Genomic DNA, 25,058 nt, shown 5'->3' with positions numbered 1-25,058 from the left:
TTCTTGCTGGAGAATCTCTTGGACAGAGGAGCCTGGAGGGCTACGATCCATTGGGTCGCAGAGTCGGACACGACTGAGCGGCTAAACCTCCAGCACCACCGTGTGCAGTCTGCATCACCTACTCACCTAATAACCCTGCGCTATTCAGAAAGCCATGGCTCTTCTTTTTTTGTTGTTGTTGTTGTTTCTTCTATAAACAGCTCTCTACATAAAGAAAATATTTTCATTTTAGTTAGGTGACACTCGAAGTAGATATGACTGAGTGTTTTTTTTCTCTCAAGGTGCCAACTTCAGGTGTTTCTTCGTTTGGAGCTGTGTCTGCAGTGCCCTTCAGTGCATGAACGTGCAGAGGATCTGGAGCAAGTAGTGGAAGAGGCAAGTATACTTCTTAGTGCCACTGGGCCATGCTGTGTACAGATTGCTTCTGCTTCCCTGCAGAGGCCATGTGGTAATTTTCTAAAATCTTCAGGTGACAGATTTGCTGCGCATGGTGTGTTTAACTGAAGATTCAGCATACCTAGCAAAGTTTCTGGAAGAAATTTTGGAATTGTAAGTTTGATGACTAATTTAAATTTTACATTACTTTACCAAGTACTGTATGGGTATTGTCTCAGAGCTGTGGGATTGTAGGGACTATTTCTCATCCTAGGTGAGGGAGGGATTAGAGACGGTGGAATGGTGACTGACAGTTGCACATTTAACCAACCTCTTCCACAGGTATATTGACTCAATCCCAAAGATACTGGGAAGTCTTTATGACAGCCTAGGATTTGTGATTCCTCAGAAGCTGGCTGGTGTCCTTCCTGCAGATTTTTTCAGTGATGACTCCATGACCCAGGAGAGCAAATCACCCCTTTCTGTGCCTCTTACATCAAACGCTCATAGGTCAGTATCTGGCGGCACTGAATCTGACCAACTGGAGGAGCTTCGTACCAGATCAGCCAAGAAGAGAAGGTAGGAGTGCAAGGGTTTAAAGGAATTTTCTTGCACTGTTACCGTCCTGGCATAGGGCACGTTTAAGCCCACAGTCCAGTTGTCTTTGTCTATAATTTATTGAGTTAATCACAGAAGCCAATTATTAAGGGGTCTTAACAAGGAGCATCTGACGCGCTTTATATTATCTTGGGAACATACAGTATAATATGTATTGTATAGCCATAGTCTTCTCTTTACTGTCCATATGAAGTCTTCAAGAACTAGGAGCCTTCCATGAGATAAGCTTAGGGTTTTAGCTTTTTATTTTTGTGATGCTATTCACTGTTCTTAACTACTTAAATTTGTAGTTGTTATTTTAGAAATTCTGGGGTTGACTTGTTTGGCTGTAAGTTCAGGCTAACCTTAAGATAATTGACTTTTATTTAAATGTATTATTTTAAACTCTAGTTCCATTCTAATCTAACTAGTTGTCACCTGTATTAAGTGTATATTGACTGTTTCTTTCTATTTTTAAAAGGAAAAATGGAATCAGACATAAAAGCATCACGGAGGTTTCACAAAATCTGCGACAAATTGAAATTCCCAAAGTTGCCAAGAGAGCTACCAAAAATGTAAGTCATTTCCAGGAGATAGAAAGTGGTGCTATGCCAGAGTTGTTCCTTTGGTCATGAATTGATGCAATAAATAAGAATGAACGGCAGTATCTTCACTTTTAAGAAATGAATGTTAGTGGATACAGAACTAAAATTAGGTATTTTTATGAATGTGTGGTCCACAACCGTGGTCGAAGGAGTAAATACATATAAATTTGTTAAAGATTAATCACTTTTCCCAAAAGTGTGACAGAGGTAATATTAAAGGGAGAAAAAATCGCTAGTAAAAGTTAGGGATAAGTTAACGAAAAATCTTTAACGTAGTTAAGAAAACTCATGAAATAATAACTAACATAAGCAAAGAGACCGTTGAAAAAGTAATGTGCAATCATATTAGGACTTTTAGGTACCAGAAAATACTTTTCAGTGAATATGTGTTACTTCAATAACAAGTTAAAAAAACAAAACACATGAAGCCAGGTGTAATTATTTTTCTATGTCAGTAGATTTAGGACTTGTTGGTTACCAAAAAAAAAAAAAGAAATCCAGCTGGAGTCTATTTACTAAATAGAATTAATGTCTAAGAGGAGAGAGACAAAGAATGCATTGAAATTTTTGAACTGCATGAATTATGAGAAGAGTTAGAATTCTAGGAGAACTAGCTTTCAAGCATTAGTCATTACAATAGTGGTTTGTTTCTTGAGATTTATAGCTGTGCTTTAGAATAGGAGGTGGGGTTTCTTTTGAAGAGTTAATGGTGTTCACTTTGTTGTTGTTTAGGCGCTAAAAATTCATGTCTGACTCTATTGCGATGCCATGGACTACAGCCCTCCATGCTTCTCTGTCCATGGGATTTTCCCAGGCAAGAATACTGGAGTGGGTTGCCATTTTTTCCTCCAAGGGATCTTCCTGACCCAGGGATTAAACCTGCATCTCCTGCATTTGGCAGGCAGGTTTTTTACCACCAAGGAAGCCTGTTCACTTTCTTAGTATACCTGAATACATATAAGTAAATAAGATTCAAATTTTAGATTTTGTTTGGAGAGTGTGAATTCCAAAGTGTCAGAACACCTCTGTCAGTAGATTCTATATGATAGGTCTCCTTTCTGAAAACTTTTGTTTCAGATTGGGCTAGAAAGTGTATTTCTTTAAGACCAGGTTTTGTGATCAGGATTTGATTTTGGTTAAAGAGTATCATTTGTTAAATTTTTCTCTTCTATGACTTTGCTTCTTCAGTGATTACAGTGGCATACTTGAAAAAAAGCAAGAAAATCTTTAAAACAATTCTCTCATTTAGATGCCATTTGATCTTGGGCACTTGAATTCTCTACTGTAATAGCAAATAAATAGCAATAATATTTTTTTTGTTTTTTGGCAACACCACATGGCATGTGGGATCTTAGTTAATTCCCTGACCAGGGATGGAGCCCAAGCCCCCCTGCAGTGGAGGTGAGGAGTTGTCTTAACCACTGGACTGCCAGAGAAGTCCCCAAATAGCAGTTTAATATGGAGACGTTCCTCAGAGTATAGCCATCCTCTATTGGGGTTTTCCTTATATTTTAGTTATAAAAGGTATACAGAAACATTGTTTAAAAATTGAAATTAGGGACTTCCCTGGTGGTCCAGTTGTTCAGACCCCAAACTTCCACCACAGGGGTTGCAAGTTCAACCCCTGGTCAGATGGGTAAGATCCCATCTGCTGTGCGGCCAAAATATAAAATTAATGCAATTTTTTTAAAAATAGAAATTATATAAAGTTAAATGTTAGTACTTCTTCACCATCCACTCTTCGGAAGTAGTCACTGATCGCAGTTTGTTGTGTATATTCCCAGACCCTGTTTTTGTCCATTTTACAACGGTTTCTGTTACAGATTCCTACAAGTGAAATTGCAAGGATCAAAGGGGTTTCTTTTGTGGAATTCCTATTCTTTTAAATGAGTACCCGTTGAAGTTTTCTTATTGGATTTTCTCATCTTTCAGGCTACCTTTCAGCAGCCTCCACTCCCAGTGAAAGACACAGTACAAGGTATGCTTCTGTTTCCTTGTTATGGCCAATGACAAGTTTATTTCGGTTACATATATTTAAGCAGCTGCATACAGTATATATAGTTTTGTAGTATATGTAGTATATAGTTTTGGAATATATATAGTATTTAATTTTGTAGTTGCATGTGGTGTATGTAGTTTTATAGTGTATATGAGTATATAGCTTTGCAGTTGCATGTTGCAACTGCATGTTGCAGTATATATAATACCTAGTTTGGTATAATTATCAGTTGGTGAAACGTCTATATACTGTGTGCTAGGAGAGTAAGATGTTCACATGGGCTCAAAATACCGCATTTTGTAAAATAACTGGCTGAAATATACATATATTTTTAAATACCATTCACATGAAAGCCCAAAAAGAAAAGAGGCAGCAGAACTGGTTTAGATAAAAGGAGTTTAGGTGTGACATTCATGCCCCACATGATCCCTGCTTGGATCTTAAATTTAGGGCAGAAAAGCTGTAAAGGATGTTACTGAGTGATGAGAGCAGATGGGTTAGATAGTGTGCCCCTGTTCTTTGGAGATACCTGCTGAAGTACAGGAAGCTGCAGAGTTGTGATGTCTGCAGGTCACCCCACACCGTTTTGGGATGGGCAACTGTATAAACGTAGAGAGAGAGGACAAGGGAGAAAGTGAATGTCCACAGTTGATAAATTTTAGTGACGATTCTATTTATTGTATTACTTTTTGAAATTTTCTATCGATATTAAACTTTTCCAAAACTAGGGAAAAACAGAAAGTAATAGATCAAATTTGAGTGTCAGATCATAGATTAGTTTCATAGAACAGCCTAAGGCAGGTTACAGAGGCTTTCATAATGGAGACAGAGAAACACTTTTTGGAAACTTTGTATATTATTGATATTCTTAATGTTTATGTTGTTGATGGGTAAACAAAGAGGCTTCTCCCAGTTTGTGAATCCCAGTTTATTTGGTTTTTGTGTAAATGACTTGCTCTTAGAAATTTTTTTTAGGATAATTTTATTCATTTTTATTTTTGGCTGTGCTGCATCTTCGTTGCTATGCACGGGCTTCCTCTAGTTGTGGCAAGCAGCATCTGCTGTCTAGCTGTGGTGTGCAGGCTTCTCATTGCAGTGGCTTCTCTTGTGGAGCACGGGCTCTAGAGGGCACTTGGGCTTCAGTAGTTGCGGCTCACAGGCTCTAGAGCACAGACTCAATAGTTGTGGCACAATGTTTTATTTGCTCTGCCTCATGTGGGATCTTCGCAGATCAGGTATCAAACCTGTGTCTCCTACATTGGCAGGTGGATTTTTTACCACTGAGCCACCAGGGAGACCTGGTCTTAGAATTTTTTTTACCCTGAGTGAGTTTTTGAGTATAATCCACTAGGCCATCTTGCTTAAGTTTAAGATGCTATCCCGCTCGCCTTGTTAAGTATTTCTTGACTCTTAAGCTTTTTTTTTTTTTTTTTTTTTACTAACTTTGAGTTTAGGTGGTTGCAACTCTTATGCTCTGGAGTCAGGAAGAGGATTTCAAATATAGTAGTTCCCCCTTGTCCACCCTGATGGCTCAGACAGTAAAGAATCTGCCTGCAATGCAGGAGACCCAGGTTCGATCCCTGGGTCGGGAAGATCCCCTGGAGAAGGGAATGACTACCCACTCCAGCATCATGCCTGGAGAATTCCAGACAGTGAAGCCTGGTGGGCTACAGTCCATGTGGTCTCAAAGAGTCAGACACAACTGAGCGACTAACACACACACACACACACACACCACCCCCCCGAGTTCCCCCTTAACCACAGGGGAGTATCCACAGTGGACACCTGAAACTTCAGTCGTATACATACATGGAGCTTCCCAGGTGGCGCTAGTGGTAAAGAACTTGCCTGCCAATGTAGGAGACATAAGAGATGTGGGTTTGATCCCTGGGTCAGGAAGATACCCTGGAGGAGGGCATGCAATCTACTCTAGTATTCTTGCCTGGAGAATCCCATAGACAGAGGAGCCTAGTGGGCTACAGTCCATGGGCTCAGAAAGAATTGGACACAACTGAAGCAACTTAGCATGCACATACATACATGCCGAGGATAAAATTTAACTTCTAAATTAGGCACGGTAGGAATTAATACCTTATAAAATAGAACAGTCATAACAAAAGTTAACATGCATTTGGTCTCTTGCTCTCAAAATATCTTATACAGGTTTAATGCCTCTTCGATCCTAATGAAACACTTTCATGCATAATTTTTGCAGTTTGAGATGTGACAGCAAATCTAGCATGAATTTTTCCTTCACCGTTTCACAAATGATTCATTCTTAATCATAAATCGTAGCAACTTCAGCATATAATTTTTTTTCTTTCCTTAAGTAGAGAAACTTTTCATTTAAAGAAAGCACTTTGCAACTTCTTTTCGGCATATCCCAGTTGCCAGCATCACTACTTTGTGCTTTGGGGCTCAAGAGGTATTTGGGTAAAATAGGGGTTACTTGAACACAGCACTGCTATATATTACGATAGTTGATCTAATAACCCAGATGGCTACTAAGTGACTAATGGAATGGTTTGAGTGGGACAGAGCAGAATGGCATGAGATTTTATCATGCTATTCAGAAAGGCACACAACTTTGATCCTTATGCATTGTTTATTTCTAGGATATTTCATTTGATATTTTCAGACCATAATTGGCTGTGGATAAGTGAAAACTTGGAAAGTGAAACCGTGGATAGGGTGGGACTACTGTTACCCAGTAAACTAGTAAAATACTCGAAAGAAGAAAAATGAAATCTTTTCTAATTTAAGCGATGTGGGCCTTCCGTGTATTCCCAGAAGGTTGGGTTTAAATTAAATTTATAAGAATAAATAGTTTTGATATGCCATGTGAGTGTACTATTTAAGGAAATCCTATTACTAAATGTAAATATATAATAGCAATCAGTCTATAAAATAGTTTCCTCAAGCAGATTCTCTGTTTTGGATATCTTTCTTTTCTCATGTGTGGCATTTACTAACGATAATGTTTGAATTTTTCTTTTTTTAATGCTTTCAGAAGTAACCAAAGTTCGAAGAAATCTCTTCAACCAGGAAATGATTTCTCCTTCAAAGAGATCTGTAAAGAAGGGGTTGCCCAGAAGCCATTCAGTGTCAGCTGTGGAAGATCTGGAGTATAAACATGACAACTTTAAGAGGACCAAAGGTACCTCATTGTAGGATAACCAAGAGAAGGGGTTCTCGACCTCAAACCAGTCTCTGGGCTCTTTGTTGCAGGAGCTCATTAATCTCATGTTTTCCTCTCTTCTGTGGTTGCCATCAGTTAATTTTCCACTTGGGATCTCTCTCCCTCCAAGCTTACATGAAGAATTAATCCTGGTATTTTTCTCATTCCTCCCTTCTGAAAGACAACAGACAAATACCTATTTTATAGAACCAGTTAAACAGAAATGAAAGACGGTGACTATCTGTTTTCTAATCTTTCTAATCTGTTTTCTGATCTAATCTTTCAGCGTGTTTATTTTTGTTGTTGCTTGTTTGTTGTAATTGAGGTAATTCATGTATCATAAAGTTAACATTTAGTAGTTTTCAGTATGTTCACAATGTTGTACACATCATGACACATTCCAGAACATTTTCATCATTCCTGAAAGAAACCCTGAACCCATTACTAACTAGTCACTCTCCATTTCTCCCAATCCTTCCAGCTGTAGGCAACCACCAGTCTACTTTATATTTTTATAGATTTCTTATGGGTATTATAAGAGGAATCATATGGTCTTTGTAACTGGCTTCTTTTACTTTAGCATAATGTTTTCAAGGTTTATACATGGTGTAGTGTGTCTCAGTATTTCATTTCTTTCTGTTGGCAATAGTATACCATTATATGGATAAGCTCCATTTTACTAATCCATTCATCAGTTGATGGTCATTTAAGTTGTTTCTACCTTTGGCTATTGTGAGTGATACTACTGTAAACATTCATATACAAGGTTGTGTGTAGACATGTTGTTAATTCTCAGGCATATGCCTAGAAATGAAATTCGCTGGGCCATATAATAACTCTGTTTAACTTTTGAGCAGTTACCAAACTGTTATCCAAAGTGGCTATATTCCCACTAACAATGTGTGAGGGTTTTGATTTCTCCACATCCTTACCACCGCTGTCCATTGTCCCTTTTTGATTCTACTCATCCAGTGGGTGTAAAGTGGTGTGTAATTGTGATTATGAATTGCATTCCCTTGATGACTAATGTTACTAACCTTCTTTTCTTGTGCTCGCTGGCTACTTGTATAGCCTCTTTTTGTTTTTTGTTTTTTTTGGTCTCACCACTGCACGGCATGCAGGATCTTCGTTTCCTGACTAGGGATCAAACCTACACCTAGTGCAATGATAGCACAGATTCTTAACCAATGGGCTGCCAGGGAAGTCCCTGTATAGCTTCTTATGAGAAATCTTTGCCCGCTTTTAAATTGGGTTGCTTTCCAGTCCTCTAATGAAAAGGACATCTTTTTTGAGTGTTAGTTCTAGGAGATCTTGAAGATCTTCATAAAACTGTTCAACTTCAGCTTCTTCAGCATTATTGGTTGGGGCATAGACTTGGATTACTGTGCTATTGAATGGTTTGCCTTGGAAATGAACAGAGATCATTCTGTCATTTTTGAGATTGCATCCAAATACTGCATTTCAGACTCTTTTGTTGACTATGATGGCTACTCCTTTTCTTCTAAGGGATTCTTGCCCACAGTAGTAGATAAAATGGTCATCTGAGTTAAATTCAGCCATTCTAGTCCATTTTAATTCACTGATTCCTAAAATGTCAGTGTTCACGCTTGCACTCTCATGTTTGACCACTTCCAATTTGTCTTGATTCATGGACCTAACATTCCAGGTTCCTATGCAATATTGCTCTTTATAGCATCAGACTTTACTTCCATCACCAGTCACATCCACAACTGGGTATTGTTCTTGCTTTGGCTTTGTCTCTTCATTCTTTCTGGAGTTATTTCTCTGCTGATCTCCAGTAGCATACTGGGCACCTACCAACCTGGGGAGTTAAAACTCAACATTTAGAAAACTGAGATCATGGCATCCGGTCTCATCACTTGATGACAAATAGACAGGGAAACAATGGAAACAGTGAGACTGTCTTTGGGGCTCCAAAATCACTGCAGATGGTGACTGCAGCCATGAAATTAAAAGACGCACTTGCTCCTTGGAAGAAAAGCTATGACCAACCGAGCCAGCATATTAAAAAGCAGAGACATTAAAAAGTCTGTCTAGTCAAAGCTATGGTTTTTCCACTAGTCATGTATGGGATATGAGAGTTGGAGTATAAAGAAAGCTGAGCACTGAAGAATTGATACTTTTGAACTGTGGTGTTGCAGAAGACTCTTGAGAGTCCCTTGGACTGCAAGGAGATCCAACCAGTCTACCCTAAAGGAAATCAGTCTTGAATATTCATCGGAAGGACTGATGCTGATGCTGAAACTCCAATACTTTGGCTACCTGATGCGAAGAACTGACTTTTTGGAAAAGCCCCTGATGCTGGGAAAGATTGAAGGCGGGAGGCGAAGGGGACGACAGAAGATGAGATGGTTGGATGGCATCACCGACTCAGTGGACATGAGTTTGAGCAAGCTCTGGGGGTTGGTGATAGGTAGGGAAGCCTGGCCGGAGAAGGCAATGGCAAGCCACTCCAGTACTCTTGCCTAGAAAATCCCATGGATGGAGGAGCCTGGTAGGCTGCAGTCCGTGGGGTCGCTAAGGGTCAGACACGACTGAGTGACTTTACTTTCCACTTTTCACTTTCACACATTGGAGAAGGAAATGGCAGCCCACCCCAGTGTTCTTGCCTGGATAATCCCAGGGAAGGGGGAGCCTGGTGGGCTTCCGTCTATAGGGTCACACACAGTCGGACACGACTGAAGTGACTTAGCAGCAGCAGCAGCAGGGAAGCCTGGCATGCTGCGGTCCGTGGGTTCACAAAGAGTTGGGTGAGACTGAGCGACTGAACGGAACTGAAATTGGATTGTGTGTCTTTTTACTATGAGTTGTAAGAGTTCTTTATATGATAGTCTAGATACTAATCTCTTATCAGGTATGTGATTTGCAAATATTTTACCCCAATTTGTTGGGTTCCCTTTTTGTATTCTTGATAGTGTCCTTTGATATATAAAATATTTTTAATTTTGACGCTATCCAGTTTAATCTATTTTGTTGTTATTTGTGCTTTTGGTGGCATGTTTAAAAGTCCATTATTCAACCCAAGTTTTATGGCTTAAAATCTTAAATGAGGTCTTTGACTCATTTCCAGTTAGTTTTTGTGTATTGTGTGAGGTGAGTATAGTGTCATTCTTGGGCCTGTGGTTATCCAGCTATACCAGCCTCATGCATTGAAAAGACTGTTCTTTCCTCCTTGAGTTGTTTTAGGTGCTTTTTTAATTGCTTAGGTGTTAGGGTGTTAATTCTTTTTTTAATGTGAGGTAGAATTCATCAATGAAGCCATCTAGTCCTTTTTTTTCATTCTGCTCAGATTGGATAATTTTGGTTGTCTTTAGCTTCAAGTTTATTGATTCTTCTGCCTGCTCAAATCTAAGGTTGTGAACTCTAGTGAACTTTTCCATTATCGTACTTTTCAGCTCTGAAGTTTCTGTTTGGTTCCTTTTTGTAATTTCTGTTATGTTATTGATATTCTCACTGTGTTTATCCATTGTTTTCCTTATTTCTTTCAGTTCTGTGTTCATTTTTTTCCCCTGAGCTCATTTTATATTTTTAAACAGTGATTCCAACATCTGGGATTTCTCAAAGGTACTTTCTATCAAATTCTCTTCTTCCTGGACAGATTTTCCTGTTTCTTTGTAATTCTTTGTTGAGAGTTAGGTATTCTGAATATTATAGTCTATTGACTCTGGAGATAAGATTCTCCCACTCCTGTGAAATCACTGATCTTTGCTTATTGAGAGCCTGTCCATTTGTGCCTTTTCCCAGCTATTTTTACAAAGCATGTATTCCTCTCTGTGGTCACTGAAGTTTCTGTTCTGTTATCTCTGTGATTAGCTGGTAACCTGAAAAAGATTTCCTTAAATGTCTGGCTCCAAAAAGGGACAAACAAAAAGTTGTTCCTGTCCCTTTAAGTCACTTGTTGGATGCAGTGAGGGAAAGCTGCTGGCACCCAAGGGCAGAAATCAGGGCAGATGTCTGCTCCGGCCCCACGGGGCTCCACTCTCCAAGCACACTGACTGCACCTTATAACCCAGAGTTAGAAGACAGGGTCCCCACTGTGCTCTACCACCCACCAGCTGCTCCTAGGATGTGGGCCACTGCCCCCACCGCTGCAGCCGGGCTGAGGAAAGAGGGCTGGTAGCTGTTCCGGGCACGTCATCCCCTTACTAAATATCAGGCTCTCCCTTCATTAGGCTCTTTCCTGGTTGTCATTAGTGCTAGTCAGGTTCCAGGCATTCCAAAATATTTCACTCTGATCATTTTTTTCCTAGTTTACTAGTTGTTTTAGGGGAGGGACCAAACCTTAGAGCTTCCTACTTCACTGTTTTGTATGGTGTCCCTTTCCATGGGGGTTGCAATTAATTTCTTAATTTATCCAGTCAAGGTTAGTATCAACTTAATTTCAGGAGTTCAGCAAACACTGTGCTCCTCTGTGTAACTGTTTTCAACCCCCTTCTGTGTGCTGTCTTATACAAATTACATCTTGATTCATTGTGTGCCCATCAGCACATTTATAATCCTGCTTTATCTTTAAACTCAAAGGAGAAAACATAGAGAAGTAACAATACTGTTATTCTGTTGTTGGCATTTACTTGTATGATTGCCTTTACCAGTGCTCTTTAATTATTCATGTGAACTCATGGTACTCTCCACTGCCCTTTTCTTTCAGCCTAAAGCACTCCCTAGAGTATGGTTATTACTTTTAGGGCTGGTCTGCCAGTGTCAGATTCTCTTAGTGTTGTTTTTTGGGTGTATCTTTGAGGGTGGGGAGGATGTGCTTATTTCTGCTTCATGTTTGAGTAATAGTTTACAGGATTTATTGGTGGTGGTGATTTAGTCCTTAAGTCGTGTCTGACTCTTGCAACCTATGGACAGTGGCCCTCCAGGCTCCTCTGTCCATGGGATTCTCCATACAAGAATACTTGAGTGGGTTGCCATTTCCTTCTCCAGGGGATCTTCCTGATCCAGATATCAAATCCGCATTTCCTGCATTGCAGGCAGATTCCTTACTGCCGAGCCATCAGGGATTCCCTTACAGGATATGTTGGGTGGGACAAAAAGTTCATTCAGGTTTTTCTGTAAGATGTTATAATAGAATTCTTGATTAAGTCTTTTTCTTTCAGGCCTGTGCCTTTCATCACCCCGCATTTTTGTCATCCTATGTTTCTGAGGAGAAATCAGCTGTTAGTCTTATCGAGGACTGCTTGTACATGATGGATCACTGCTTTCTTGATTCTTTCAAGAGTCTCTCTTCCCCTTTGACTTCTGATGATTTGATCGTGATTTGTCTGGTGTGGATCTCTGTCTTTATCCTATTTAGGTTTATTGAGCTACGTGGCTATGTAATGTCTTTCATCAGACATCAAAAGTTTTCAACCAGTATTTCTTCAAAGTTTTCCACATCTTTCTCTGGAACTCCCACTATGTCTTATGTTATTATGCTTGATTGTGTCCCACGGGTGTCTAAGACTGTTTGTTTTTCTTTCTGTCCCTCACACTGGATAATCTTAATTACCTGTCTTCAACTTTGATTCTTTCTTTTGCCTGCTCATATCAACTTCTAGGTCCCTCTAATGAGTTTTTTATTTTAGATAGTGTACTTTTCGATTTTAGAATTTCTACTTGGTTCTTTTTAACGACATCTCTCTATTGATATTCTGTACTTGGCAAGTCATCAGGCTCATACATTCCTTTAGATATTATTTTTTTCTTTTTTAATTCTTTGAACATATTGCAGATTGCCAGGGTCCAGCCTTGGCAAGAGTCCAGGGATACCCTCAGGATGAGTGGCGTCGGCGAGAAAAGAAAGAAAAAAAAGCAAGTCGAGTCTTGGTAGAGTGCAGGATCAAGACCGCTTTATTTTTCTACATCAGTGCTTATATACCCTAAAACCAGCAATACTAAAGTGAGGAGGGATTGTCTTGATAAAATTGTGCCAGGAATGTAGTCATAGACCATCTTCTAGAACAGTCAGTACCTTCACACATAACTCTTAAACAATGGGTTCTTAGGACATCAAGGCCACAAGGCATGAGAAAATGGCTTTATCTGTGTAGCAGTTAGTCAACTGTAAAAACTATTAACAAGCCTTATCTTGGGAGCCTCAGTTCTGCGCAGACTTCGTGACTACCTAGGTAGCGTGGTATCTGTTTTTGGGCTCTACCCCCATACATCTGCAGAGACAATTTTCTACACTTAATACTATATGCTTATTCATTTTGTTAGCAACCTTTATCTCTATGTTTTCTTCTAGTGTACTCCCAGGCATACCATAGACAGGGGGCAGGGAGACATATCAGCAAGCACTGGTATGTGATCTTGAGGGCCAAGAGTCTCATGAGCTCCTTCCAGATCTCATTCTAAGGGGCCCTTCTAAACTCGTGAATGGCTTTGTATCTATTTTGCTTGTGGAATGTTTAGGCCTATTGTTAGCCGACTTAGTTTTATGCCAGGGGTGCTTTGTGCAGTCCTGAGCATTCCAAATTCTAAATTGACAATTATAACTCCAACAGGGCCAGAAGGATTAGGATGTTCTGTGTAAAAATATTTTTTTCATTCCTGGCCTGTTTATAGGGCCCAGACACCCTCAGGGATTGTATTGCTGCCATGCAAAGGCTTCAAGGGGGATATTTGAGCAGGAGTCAGAATTCTTAGAAAACACAGAGGACTACCAAGCATCAGAAGAAGAAAAGATGGAGGCCCAGGAGTAGATGATGGGGTGGCCCTGAGAAATCCCCAGAGGTCTGTATGGCGTTGCGTGCCAGCTCCTCAAGCCAAGACCTTGTCATGGGCGGGGTCTCTCATGCCGGCTCCCGACAGTAGATAGCTGATTTAAAGTCTTGTGCTAATGAATCCATGTCTGAACTTCTTCAAGAATGCTTTCTATTGAATGGGTTTCCCCCGACCCACCCCGTGTTTATGGGCCATACTTTCTTATTTTTTGTCTCATATTTTTTGTTGACAACTGGACATGTTAAATATTGAGTCAGCTCTGACAATCAGATTGCCACAGTGCCAGGGCAGAGTTTGTTTTTACTCTTAACTGCTTTTGTTTATTTACTGAACTAGTTCTTTCAAGTCTGTATTCTGTCATGTGTAACCACTAAAATCTCTGCTTGGTCAGCTAAGGGTTGGACAGAGATTTTCTTCCATGCCTGGAACTAGTAAGTTTCCCAGCTTTTGCTGAGGGGCCCTATGTGTGCATTGGCTCATGTCTTCAAAACTTAGCCAGACATTTTACAACTCTTTCTGTTTTCTAGAGCCTTGGGGTCAGCCAAAGGTGACAGCCAAGAGGAAATGGTAACCCACTCCAGTATTCTTGCCTGGAGAATTCCATGGACAGGGGAGCTTGAGGGCTGCAGTCCATGGTGTCACAAAGAGTTGGACATGACTAAGCACACATGCAAGGGCCTTCTTGGGTCCATCCTGGGCATGCACACAGCCCTACCACACATGGACTTGTAGGTTCCCGGGAGTTTGTCAGAAGTTAACAGAGTCCCTTGTGATGTATCATTCCCCGGTTTTCACATCTAGACTTTTGGTTATCTTGTCTGCCCCAAGAGTTATCACCACCTCAGGCAGCTGTGGTGTTTACAGTTGCTGCTGATTGTTTTTAGTAAATGGATCCCTGGGAAAAAGTTGTTTGCATTGGAGTTCTGAGGCAGGTCAAACAGAGACAGGCCCAGTGAGTGGGATTTTCCAGGGAACCACCAGATAGGCCAAATAGACCTGGGAATGGGGCTGTGGAGGAGCTTAGACACCATTTATTCATCCAGGGGCCACTGGGCTGTTGGTGCTCAAGGCTGCCGCAGGGCCAGGGAGAGGAGGTCAGGGCCAGGGGAGTTAAAGTTGTGCAGGGCTTGCTATTCTTAATGAGGTTCAGCTGTTTTTGTTGACTAACTACTCCTTGGATTACTCCAAACTGGTCAATTTCCAGAGTTCTGGAGAAATTAATGTTCACTTTTGGTCAGTGTTCTCATTCCTTTTATGGGGGAGTTTTCTCAGAGGTCCTTACCCCACATTCCTGCTGACATCAATCCTCTTCCTAGTCATTTTTATCTCACTTAAAACCAGTCCTCCCATGAGTAACTTGTCTGCCCTACGCTATTGAGAAAATTTATGCCAGAGCATAAATTAGATTTATCTTTGTATTGAATATCTTAACATTGCATGACATATCAGCATTTTCACATGCCTTATTTAATCATAAATGCAATAATTTAATCATAAAAGAACCACCAACTCGGTGGACAGAAATATTAGCCCTAATAAATAAGAACTTTTTTTTCAGGATCATTATTTTAAATTTTCATTATATTTTATATTGGATTATTTATTGTTAAACTCTAATAGTGCTGATAAACTATAATGTCATGTTAAGTCAAATCTTATGGTTAGACCTTGGTCCACGAGACCATTAAGAGCCACTCTGGCTAAGTGTTAAACCGTATTTAAGTTCAAATTGCTTCCATTGCCTTGCTTTTTCTGCTTGATAAGATTATGTGAAATTTATCCTGTTTACATTTTAGGTTATCGCAAGCTGTTGACCAAGAGTGTGGCCGAGACGCCAGTACACAAGCAAATCTCCGGAAGGCTGCTTCACAGACAGATGAAGGGCAGGTGAGTGACACCCTTGTCTAGCTTCTCGGTGCTCCCACGCAGCCTCCTGATCTTAGGGCCACACTTACCCTCTCGTGACATTTGTGACCCAGCCTCAACCGTGTTACCTATCAGCAGAGAGCGTTCTGAAAATTCCATGAGGGCTGCAGGACCATACAGAGTGCACTCTGGTGTCCAGCCTCTTTCATTGGCATAATTATTTTGAGATTTATCTGTGTTGTTGTATATATCAATAGTTCGTTCCATTTTATAGCTGAGTAGTGTTCTTGCCTGGAGAATCCCAGAGATGGGGGAGCCTGGTGGGCTTCCGTCTATGGGGTCACGCATAGTTGGACACAACTGAAGTGACTTAGCAGAAGCAGCAGTATTCTATTGAATGAATATTGCCTAATTTTAAAATCTGTTCATGTGTTGACCTGGGGAAGGAGGGAGTCTGGCTGCCAGGCCTGGGATGATCCCAGCTAGGCCTGTTCAGGGGTGTGGTGGGGCCGCAGTTTTCCATGGCAATTGGTTGGAGTAGGGCAGCTCTTGCTGAATGTTTCTGTCTTACTTGGCTGCCCCTTTCCTGGTTCTTTGTCTAAAGAGAACTAACTCTCCTCAGGGCAGTTTTTGTCAGCATCTCTTGGTATATTGGGGTTGCCAGCTTGTTGAGCACCCGATCCAGGATCTATGAAGCAAATCAGAAACTCCCAGAGCTCACTGCCCTATGTCTGTCTCTTCAGGTCCTGAGGTCCTAAGTCTTCTCTCCACCTTTGAGAGCCTTCTGCTTGCTCTGTATGTAATATCCGGGGTTCTTAACTTACATGAGAGGAAGAATGGGGAGAAGTACATCTACTCCTCCTGGTCAGGGCTACATCTGGACATTATTCGTGTGTGGATTTTACACACTTGTGCTCATTTATCTACAGGGTAAATTATAAGAAGTGAAATTCGTGGATCAAACGGTATACAAATTTAACTTCATCAAACTGCTTTCAAAAAGAAAATGTTCTTACCCTTTCACTCCTGACAGTAATGTCTGAGTGCTCCTGCCTATAGCGCTGTCACCATTTGTGGTCTTTGTTGCCTTGTGAAGTAAGAGCCTGTAGGTCTGTGATGTGCATTATTTATGAGTGATGCTGAATAGTCCTTGTACCCGCTGTTCCTCAAGGTCCTCTGATCCTGGTCCTGATATCGACATCGTTGAAGAGTCCCCAGAGAAAGGAGAAGATGGTATTACTGACTTTTGTTTGTTTCGGGGTTCTGGGCTTTTGCGTTTTCTCTGCTTTATATCAAAACTTTTCTGAACTTGTATTCTTGCTCAGCATATCCATTATGACAGCTCTGGGCCCACAGTGTATATCAGTACATGTTAACTGGTGAATGATCTGTTACACAGAGTGTACTGAGTTTCTGGAGAAGAAATATGTTTACATAATAGAAATGGGATTCAGAGTGAACGCTAAACTACTATGTTAATATAAGGTACTGTGGGGCTATCCTGGTGGCTCAGTGGTAAAGAATGTTTACTGCAGGAGACATAGGTTCTATCCCTGATGGGGAAGGTCCCACATGCTGCGGAGCAGCTAAGCCATGTGCCACAACTATGAGCCTGTGCTCTAGAGCCCAGGAACCACAACAAAAGAAGCCTATGCAGCGCAACTAGAGAGTGGCCCCCACCTGCTGCAACTGGAGAATAGCTCGTGAAGTAACAAAGATCAAGCTCAGCCAAAAATGAAAAAAAAACAAACCTGTGGCTTATTTTTAAAGTATACATGAAGGAGGGGTTTCCAAAAACATATTTTTTTAAAATCAAGTAGTTTATTGGAGAAAAATTAGAAAACATAGAGAAGCCAAAAAACACTTAGTAATCCCACAAATCAGAAATAGTCTAATGTTTAGCTTTAATAATACTCTTACAGGTGTTGTTTCTGTACAAATATATGTAACATAAGTATGAAAACCGTGATTTAAAACTTTAATGAAAGTCAGACTCTACAAACCTTTTTTATCACTCTGCATAATGCTTCAGGTGGCAGTTCATAATACTTACGCAGATTACAGTCTGGAGGGGTTGGGTTTTTTGGGTTGTTTTTTTTTTTGGAACTTTGCTGGGGCCACATATCATAGCCCTCCCCTAGCTTTGTCACACTTCAAAGATCTCAAAACCAAGAGCTTGTCCAGTTTCCATCTGGTACATGAAAGTGTTAGTCGCTCAGTCATGTCCGACTCTGCAACCCCATAGACTGTGGCCCACCAGGCTTCTCTGTCCATGGAATTCTTCAGGCAAGAATACTGGAGTGGGTAGCTAATCCTTTCTCCAGGAGGATCTTCGCGACCCAGGGATGGAACCCAGGTCTCCTGCATTGCAGGCGGATTCTTTACTGCCTGAGGCACCAGGGAAGCCCCTCTTGTACATGGTGTCACATAGATCTTACCCGTTTCATAGGGGAAACCCCAAGCTTGCATTTCTTCTCAGTTACTAACTGTGATTCTGGTCTTACAGTGGTGAGTTTGAGACGAAGTCCTCGAATCAAGCAGTTGGCGTTCAGCAGGACGAACTCTGCTTCCTTCTACTCTGTGTCTCAACCAAAGTCTCGAAGTATACAAAGAGTTCACTCGTTCCAGCAAATGAAGTCAGGTAACACACTTTGCCTGCCTGTCTTCAGAGGTCCACACAAACTTGGTGGGAAGAGAATGAGATTTGGTATTGGAGAAACAGGTCAGGTACAGTACATTGCCTACGTTTGAACCTCCAGACTGAGCTTTCAAAGGTGCTAACGCGCGTTAGAATGTCCAGTCGTGTAAGTTCATGTGTCTGGTATACGTTGTCATGTGCGTGCATCTTCTACAAGTGGTTGTATTTGTATGTACTTTACTGTATAGGGTACTGTAGTACAGTATCTTTATTTCAAGCCCAGGACGTCTGGAAGCAAGCATAAAAACAGTGGTGATATAGCTGGTAGTTGTTGCTTGATGCCAGCTGTTATACTGTACTTTGCAAGGTACTGTACTCCAAGGCTAAGAATATTTTAATTTTTGTGTGAAAAATGTTACAAACCAATTATAATACAGTAGTACATAGCCAATTGTGTTGGCTGGGTACCTCGGCTGACTTTGGACTTACGAACAAGTTGGACTTAACGAATGCGCTCTCAGAACGGAACTCGTTTGCATGCAGGGGACTTACAGTATAAACATTTGAGGTTCAGAGTGATGACCAGATGAACAGGTGACCATGGCTACCATTATCATAGTCATCCCTTTGGCTTTCTACGACTGGCTGTCCACACTATGCTTGTAGGTACTTCATTCAAGAGGAAATGACCTGTAATTTCCTCCATACATTTAGATACTATGGGAAGGTATCCCCAGGTTGAAGGTACTATATGACCTTCATTCTTTTATCCATTGTGAACTTGGCTCATCAGATGTATCTTTTTATATTTGTCTTTTCAAATTAAATTATTTCAGTTGCTCACACCTCCTAACATAGGAACTGGGCTTGATAATGCAGTCTCACAATGCAGTAAAGCAGCACTTGTTACCACTGCTGTCAATTAGGTGGGACTTCCCCCCATTTGCTCCCAAATTGTCATCTTTCTTATATAGACTGGCTGTTTTATGAGTATTGGGTCGGGGGTGAGAGGGCAGGAATTGAGAAAGAATTAAATATTGTCACTGTTTTTGACTTGCAGACCAAAGAGAAAACTCTCCAGTCCAAAGTATTCGGTCTCCCAAGAGACTTCTATTCGGGGCAGTGTCTGAGATGATCAGTCCCTCAGAGAAGGGCTCAGCACGGATTAAAAGGCCTTCAGGAAACACTCTGGGTTCTGAAATACCTACAGCCTATCAGGTATAAAATTACTGTGATGTTTAAAATAGTATAGTTTGGGGAACATGTAGACGTGGGCAAGGAAAGCCACTGAGGCCAGTAAGGAAGAGAAGACAATAATAGAGATTTGAGGTGGTGGAGGCTGACTTGGTGAGTGAGTATTGGGTGTATGGGGACTTGAGGCAGCAGCTGGACTGAGCAGATAGATCTCGTTGGCTTCATCTCCATGTATATTGGGCACTAGGTCTGTGTCTGTCTGCAGTGTGCAGTAGCACTCTCACCTGTCCCGTGAGGTTGCCCACTCGATCCAGTCACCCATGTTAGAGACCGGGTAGTCATCCTGGACTTCTCCCTCTCCTCAGGCTTGGCTGATCGATCGGTCCTGCCCCTTTTATTGACAGCCTATGTGCTACCCATCCCTCCTCTCCATCCCTTCAGTTCCTACCCCAGTTCGCGTCTGCCGGCACCACTTCTGTAACCTCTTCCCTCTCAAATCCGTCCCACCCCCAGAGGTTGGCGGGACCTCGGTGACCCCGTTGGGTGCTCCTCTGACTACCTCACTGAGCTAGAAGCTCTACAGACTCTGCCCCAAAACCACTTAGGGGATTGGGGGGACACAGAGGAAGCTGTGGGGAAGGGTCCATAGGACCGTGTTCCGTCTCCTCCCTGGACAGGCAAGGACCTCTGTGATCTGATCCCTGCTCGCCCATCTCTGCTTCACACTCCACCCTCCCAGCCGCCTCAGGACGCACGCAGCTGCTGTTTTCACTTCTGTGCCTTTGCTCAGACTGCTGTCTGTGCCTCAAGTCCTCTCTCCCGCACTGTCCACCTTGTCTTCACCTGCCAACACCCATTCTTTTAAGACCTGACTCACTGTCCGTCGCCTCCCCAACCCCCAGCTGGGTTAGACAGCCAACCCTTCTGTGCTCCCGTAGTGTCCCTTGTTCACCCTGTCGTTACATCAGCCAGTGTATTATCATCCATCCGTGTGCTAAGTTGCTTCAGTCATGTCTCTTTGCGACCCTATTGACTGTAGCCCACCAGGCTCCTCTGTCCATGGAATTTTCCAGGCAAGAATACTGGAGTGGGTTGCCATTTCCTCCTCCAGAGAATCTTCCCCTCATCTGTCTATACCCCACATGAAATGCCAACTGGACCAGGACTCTTGAGATAATAAGATTAAACAATAGTTGTCAGAGCTCCTTACCTGTTGGAATTAACTGCAATTTTTGCAAGAAGGGAAGTTTTTTTGTTGGGAAGGTTCCTCTCTGAGATGTTATCTTTGTTGCTGTGTATCCATAGAGTCCATGTTTCACCTTATCCTCCTCCCCAACCCTGGCTTTCTGCACACATTTTGCCTGAGGCATATCAGCTGCTTAAAAGCACATGTTGAAGGCGGGTGAATAGCAGATGACATGGCTCCTAAAGGTTACTTCAGGCAAAGATCAGAAATAGTTTTCTCCTTGGAGGATAAGACAGCTGTGAATGGAGTGATGTAGAGGCAAAGCATATTTGCACTGTAGTGTGCAAATTATTAAAACAATTTGTCTTAGAAGAAATGAAGCTTGGATACAGTGCTCAGTGCTAGAAAATGTTGACAGGTAAAACCTGGGTCATGTTTTGGAAGTGGAAACATGTCACTGTATGAAATCCAACTTATCATTCCTTTGGCTGATGATAAGAAACCTCCCACTGTACTTTTTAATCTTCTTAGAGATCATTAAAACATTTCCGAGACTATAGGTTATGATGTTCAAAGCACTGAAATAAGCATCTTTCTTTACAGACGCCTGAGAAGAGTTACTGGAAGTCTCCAAGCTCTTGTAAAGCCACACCAAGAAAGGTCCCTCAGACACCACAGACTCCACTGCGCACCCCGGAAAGGCTGCAGAAATCCCCTGCGGAAATGACCCCTGCCAAACAGGTCATCTTTAAGGAATTCTTGAAAGACTTCTCTCCACATGACTGGGATTCACCATCACGACCAAAAGTCACCCCTCGGAAAGGACACTTCCTGGCAGAAGGTTCCTCTCCTCTTGAAAAGGTACCGAGAACTCCCCAGAGACAAGGTGGTCAGCCCCCCAGATTTTTGCAGAATTCTTCTTGGCCACGTTTGGTGGACTCCAGTCCGGAAAGCCGTCCAGCAGCCCTGGTTTCATCAACTGCCCAGACTAGGAGTGAGTGTCTGACCCCCAGCAGATCCTCTGCTCGAGCACCTCCCAGGACAGCAGCCTCTGGGCTCCAGAGACAAGCCACTTCCGAGGACACATCTCCAAGTCAGAAACACCAGCTCCCCCGGGGCTCTGGAGCACCTTGGGCAGAGAAGCTGCCGCAGCTGTGGAATAACAAAGCTGTCAAAACCCCAGAGAGACCAGGGAACACAGCTCTGACTTCTCCAGAAAAAGCTGTTACCTCTCCTTCATGTGGTATTTCCAAGAAGAGTTCACTTGGGGAATTTCCCATAGCATCTCCTTCCTCTGGACAAGTGGGCTGGCAAGAGGTCCAGAGATCACCCAGTGTCACACCTCCCTCTTGTTCTGCTCCCTTGACGCCCCTCAGTGCTGCACAGGTAGCTCTGTCTGACCTCTGGCCCCCTCCGCCCCCTTCCAAACATGGGAAACGCCATAAAAAGATCTCAGAAACAGAACGAGACTTCCTGGAGGGCCAGCCTGACAGCTTGGCTGCTCTGAGAGTTGCCATAACTGACAACCCAGCTGCCATCACAGACACTGGAAAGAACCAGAAGGCAGCGACCCTCTCTCCTCCAACTTCGCCTGAAAGACACGGTTACCCTGGAACTGACTTTGAGGGTGACTGGCATACATCCTCTCCTTTGCTTATTGCAACAGACTCAGACTGTCTCACTCTCCTGGATGAAGCTGAGCACCATGGCCATGATAACTTAAAAAGCAACATTTCACCCCTGAACGAAGGTGAGGGGTTAAGGACGGGTACATGTGAGAAGCTGTCTCCGTGTGACCCTGGGATTGCTCCCACCTCTCCTTCCTCTGGGCCCCGTTCTCCCCTGATGCCCCCCTACGACCCGCACTGCACGGCAGACATGAAGCAGCACCAGGCGGCCACGCAGCTAGAGGATCAGCAGGCATCAACCTGGCCCTGCAGAGCCCCTGCCAGCCCACAGGCCTATGAGGTTGAGCTGGAGATGCAAGCTTCTGGCCTTCCCAAGCTCCGAATTAAAAAGATAGACTCCAGCTCTTTGCCAGAAGCCGAACCCCCGCCAAGGGAGGAGAGCTCCCTCCCGGGTCCCAGTGTGCCCAGGACCAGCAAGTCCTCAAGCAAACCTGAAGCCACCTGCCTGTCGGCCCCCTGCCTTCGCCCCTCACACAGCACCCCTGGCAAGAGTCGGGGACAGACCTATATCTGCCAGTCATGCACCCCCACCCGCTGCCCCTGCGGTACCCCCTCTCCGTTCCAGACAGAAGTTGGGGTTCCTTGGACCCCATCCCCCAAGCACAGTGGGAAGACAACTCCTGACACAATTAAAGACTGGCCCCGCAGGAAGAGGGCGGTGGACTGCAGCCTCGGCCCCTCTGCTGGGAGGAGCGAGGTCAGTGCCGACCTTCCCGGGGGAGTGTCATCACTGGAGCCGGAGGGCAAGGAGCGAGGCCTAGAACTTGGCATCAGCAGGCCCCCCATCCTGGGGGATTTTGAGCTAGAGGGCGTGTGTCAGCTGCCAGACCAGTCGCCTCCCAGGGACAGCGTGCCCCAGGCTGAGGAGGCCTTCTCCTGGGGACAGTTTGGCTTGGGATCTAGGAAGAGATGCCTTTCTGCTAAGGAGGAGGCTGAACGTCAAGTGAAGAGGGCCTGCGACCAGCAGGGAGACTCGGAAGGGTGGTCTCCAGGCACGAGCGTTCGCCAGTTGCCCTCTGCAGCTGACGATGAGGCGTTCGTCCCAGGTGAGTTGGCCATGTTGGGCCGTGTGGGCGTGGGGACACCAGGGGAAGGCTCGGGCTTCCTCGTCGGGGCCGCGGGCTGCACTGACTGTGCCATCGCTCCAGGTGCCACCTCGCCTCCCGGCTGTGCCCTGCGGAGCTGCCTCTCTACCAGCGGGCTGCAGGCGCTGACCCACTCTCCACTGCTGTTCCCGGGGAAGACACCCTCCTCTCAGCGTAAAGACACCAGAGGTAATTTGTTGGAGGTCCTAGAGACATCACCAGGATCTAACTTCTGTCCTTTGGTTAGCTCAATCTCAAGTTACCTCCAGGGTTTTCAGGCAGTTGAATCTCGGAGGGGTCGTCGGGTTAGGGTGGCTTTATCCCCCGCCTTGTCATGGACTCCCAGAGAAATACCACGTTAGAACTTACATGCTTTGGAACCATCACCACCAAAAAAAATAAACCCTCAAAACCCTACCAGATTACTTTAGCTTCTTGGAGACAGTGACAGCAGTGGGCACAACCACTTACTGCTCGTCTGTGGTCCCTGGGATCAGAGGGGCAAGCAACGCAAGCGGCAGGTTTGCATGGTTTGTGTCGAGCCAGCCAGCCATTTCTCATTTGGAGAAACCTGTTTCCATCCATTTGGCCTGAAGGACTGGCTATTATAATCACCCTTCAGACTCTAGGATTCCCCTCGACCCTCTCTGGGAAGAATGGGATTGAACCTATTAACTGCACCGTGTACCTAGAATTGTTGAGGGGGGTGCAGGAGGCGGGGGTCTTCAATGGTTCTCCTTTCTCAAGACCATGATATAAACCCCCACCATCTGAGACAAAAAGAAGGTGCAGAAAACTGAAGTGCCACAGGCTTTCTGCATTTTCAGTTACTTGTTGCCATTTGCTCAGTGCTTACATTAAGAGTAGAGGGCCTGATAAACAGTGAATGAATGCTTCCACGGACTGAGCATGTCTACAAGCAGTGCTGGTTTTCTTAAGTCCATCTTCACACGTAACCCCCTCTGCAGGTCAAGCCCACTTTCCTCTGTTGTATTCGCGGTTACGTCCTGCATGCTGTCTTTCCGCCTTTTTCTAGATGAGGATGTGGATGTGTTTCCCCCTACGGCAGAAGACTCTCCTTTCAGCCAAGCATTCTCCAGGAGACGCCCTATTGGCAGAACTTATTCACGGAAGAAGCTGCTCAGCTAGTGAGAATGGAACCATCTGGGGGATGTGTAACTACAAACACTACCGACTTTTCCCGGAGCCACTGCGCTTCCTCACAGAAGTGCTCTGAGAGCAGTTTTTTTCTGGACATACATGGAATTCCAGACGTGTAGAATAAACACATTCTTAGTCATGTACCCAGAAACCCAGTCCATCTGAGCCAGGGCCCTGATGGTCCACCCCTCATATGTAACCCTCAGCTTGCTGCACAGAAACAGGAATAACCAGGGCTTAATGGAACTGAGGAAATTTAAAACATGAGGGTGGGGTCAGCCAGGTCCCCACAGGCAGAAAGAAACTGGTGGCCTGGTCCCAAGCCTCTTTTACCAGGATCAGCTTTCAGAGTCCCAGTAGAATGCTTTCAAGTTTTCAAATCCCCCCTCTGGAATCCATCCATCCCCCAAGCCCAGCCCTAATCCACCACACCTGCCTGGCCTTAGTGAGGTGGTAGAGCTGGTGGTATAACTCAGAGGTGGCCTGGGTGTCCAGAATCAGACAAGGAACTGTAAGGGCAGGATCCCGTTCCAGCCCCACATCAACAGTGACCATGGCAAGTTCAGAACACTCTGTGTCACTTGTGAAATGGGAGAAGGACCCCTATGTCGGTCCCTCGAGTTGCTATAAGGCCAGGACCCCAAGTCAGAGGCAGCACTTGGAGATAGAAGCAGCGTACACAAAACCAGGCTGTGTCACAGGGGTAGAATAAAGGTTTGCATTCCCTGTGTAACAGTAAAATCATCTCTAGCAT

General features: G+C 43.6%; 1 protein-coding gene across 1 annotated transcript in view; it reads left to right on the top strand.

Moving 5' to 3' along the window:
* The window catches only part of TICRR (TOPBP1 interacting checkpoint and replication regulator), a 41,804-nt gene extending 16,897 nt beyond the window's left edge, over positions 1-24,907 (top strand). Inside the window, exons 10-22 of the mRNA XM_055417806.2 lie at positions 282-375; positions 470-549; positions 718-954; positions 1,454-1,547; positions 3,510-3,555; positions 6,587-6,733; positions 15,283-15,373; positions 16,524-16,585; positions 17,859-17,993; positions 19,051-19,208; positions 20,974-23,104; positions 23,207-23,332; positions 24,180-24,907. Of these exons, the coding sequence (XP_055273781.2) occupies positions 282-375; positions 470-549; positions 718-954; positions 1,454-1,547; positions 3,510-3,555; positions 6,587-6,733; positions 15,283-15,373; positions 16,524-16,585; positions 17,859-17,993; positions 19,051-19,208; positions 20,974-23,104; positions 23,207-23,332; positions 24,180-24,292 (3,514 nt within the window). The 3' untranslated portion in view covers positions 24,293-24,907. The remainder of the gene's footprint in view (positions 1-281; positions 376-469; positions 550-717; positions 955-1,453; positions 1,548-3,509; positions 3,556-6,586; positions 6,734-15,282; positions 15,374-16,523; positions 16,586-17,858; positions 17,994-19,050; positions 19,209-20,973; positions 23,105-23,206; positions 23,333-24,179) is intronic.
* Positions 24,908-25,058: the final 151 nt, after the last annotated feature.

This window comes from Moschus berezovskii, chromosome 21 (assembly GCF_049115385.1).
Source record: "Moschus berezovskii isolate FMDL1 chromosome 21, NW_MosBer_1.0, whole genome shotgun sequence".
Lineage (NCBI taxonomy): Eukaryota > Metazoa > Chordata > Mammalia > Artiodactyla > Moschidae > Moschus > Moschus berezovskii.
Note: the sequence above shows the minus strand (reverse complement) of the source record. Positions and strands in the feature narration are given on the sequence as shown.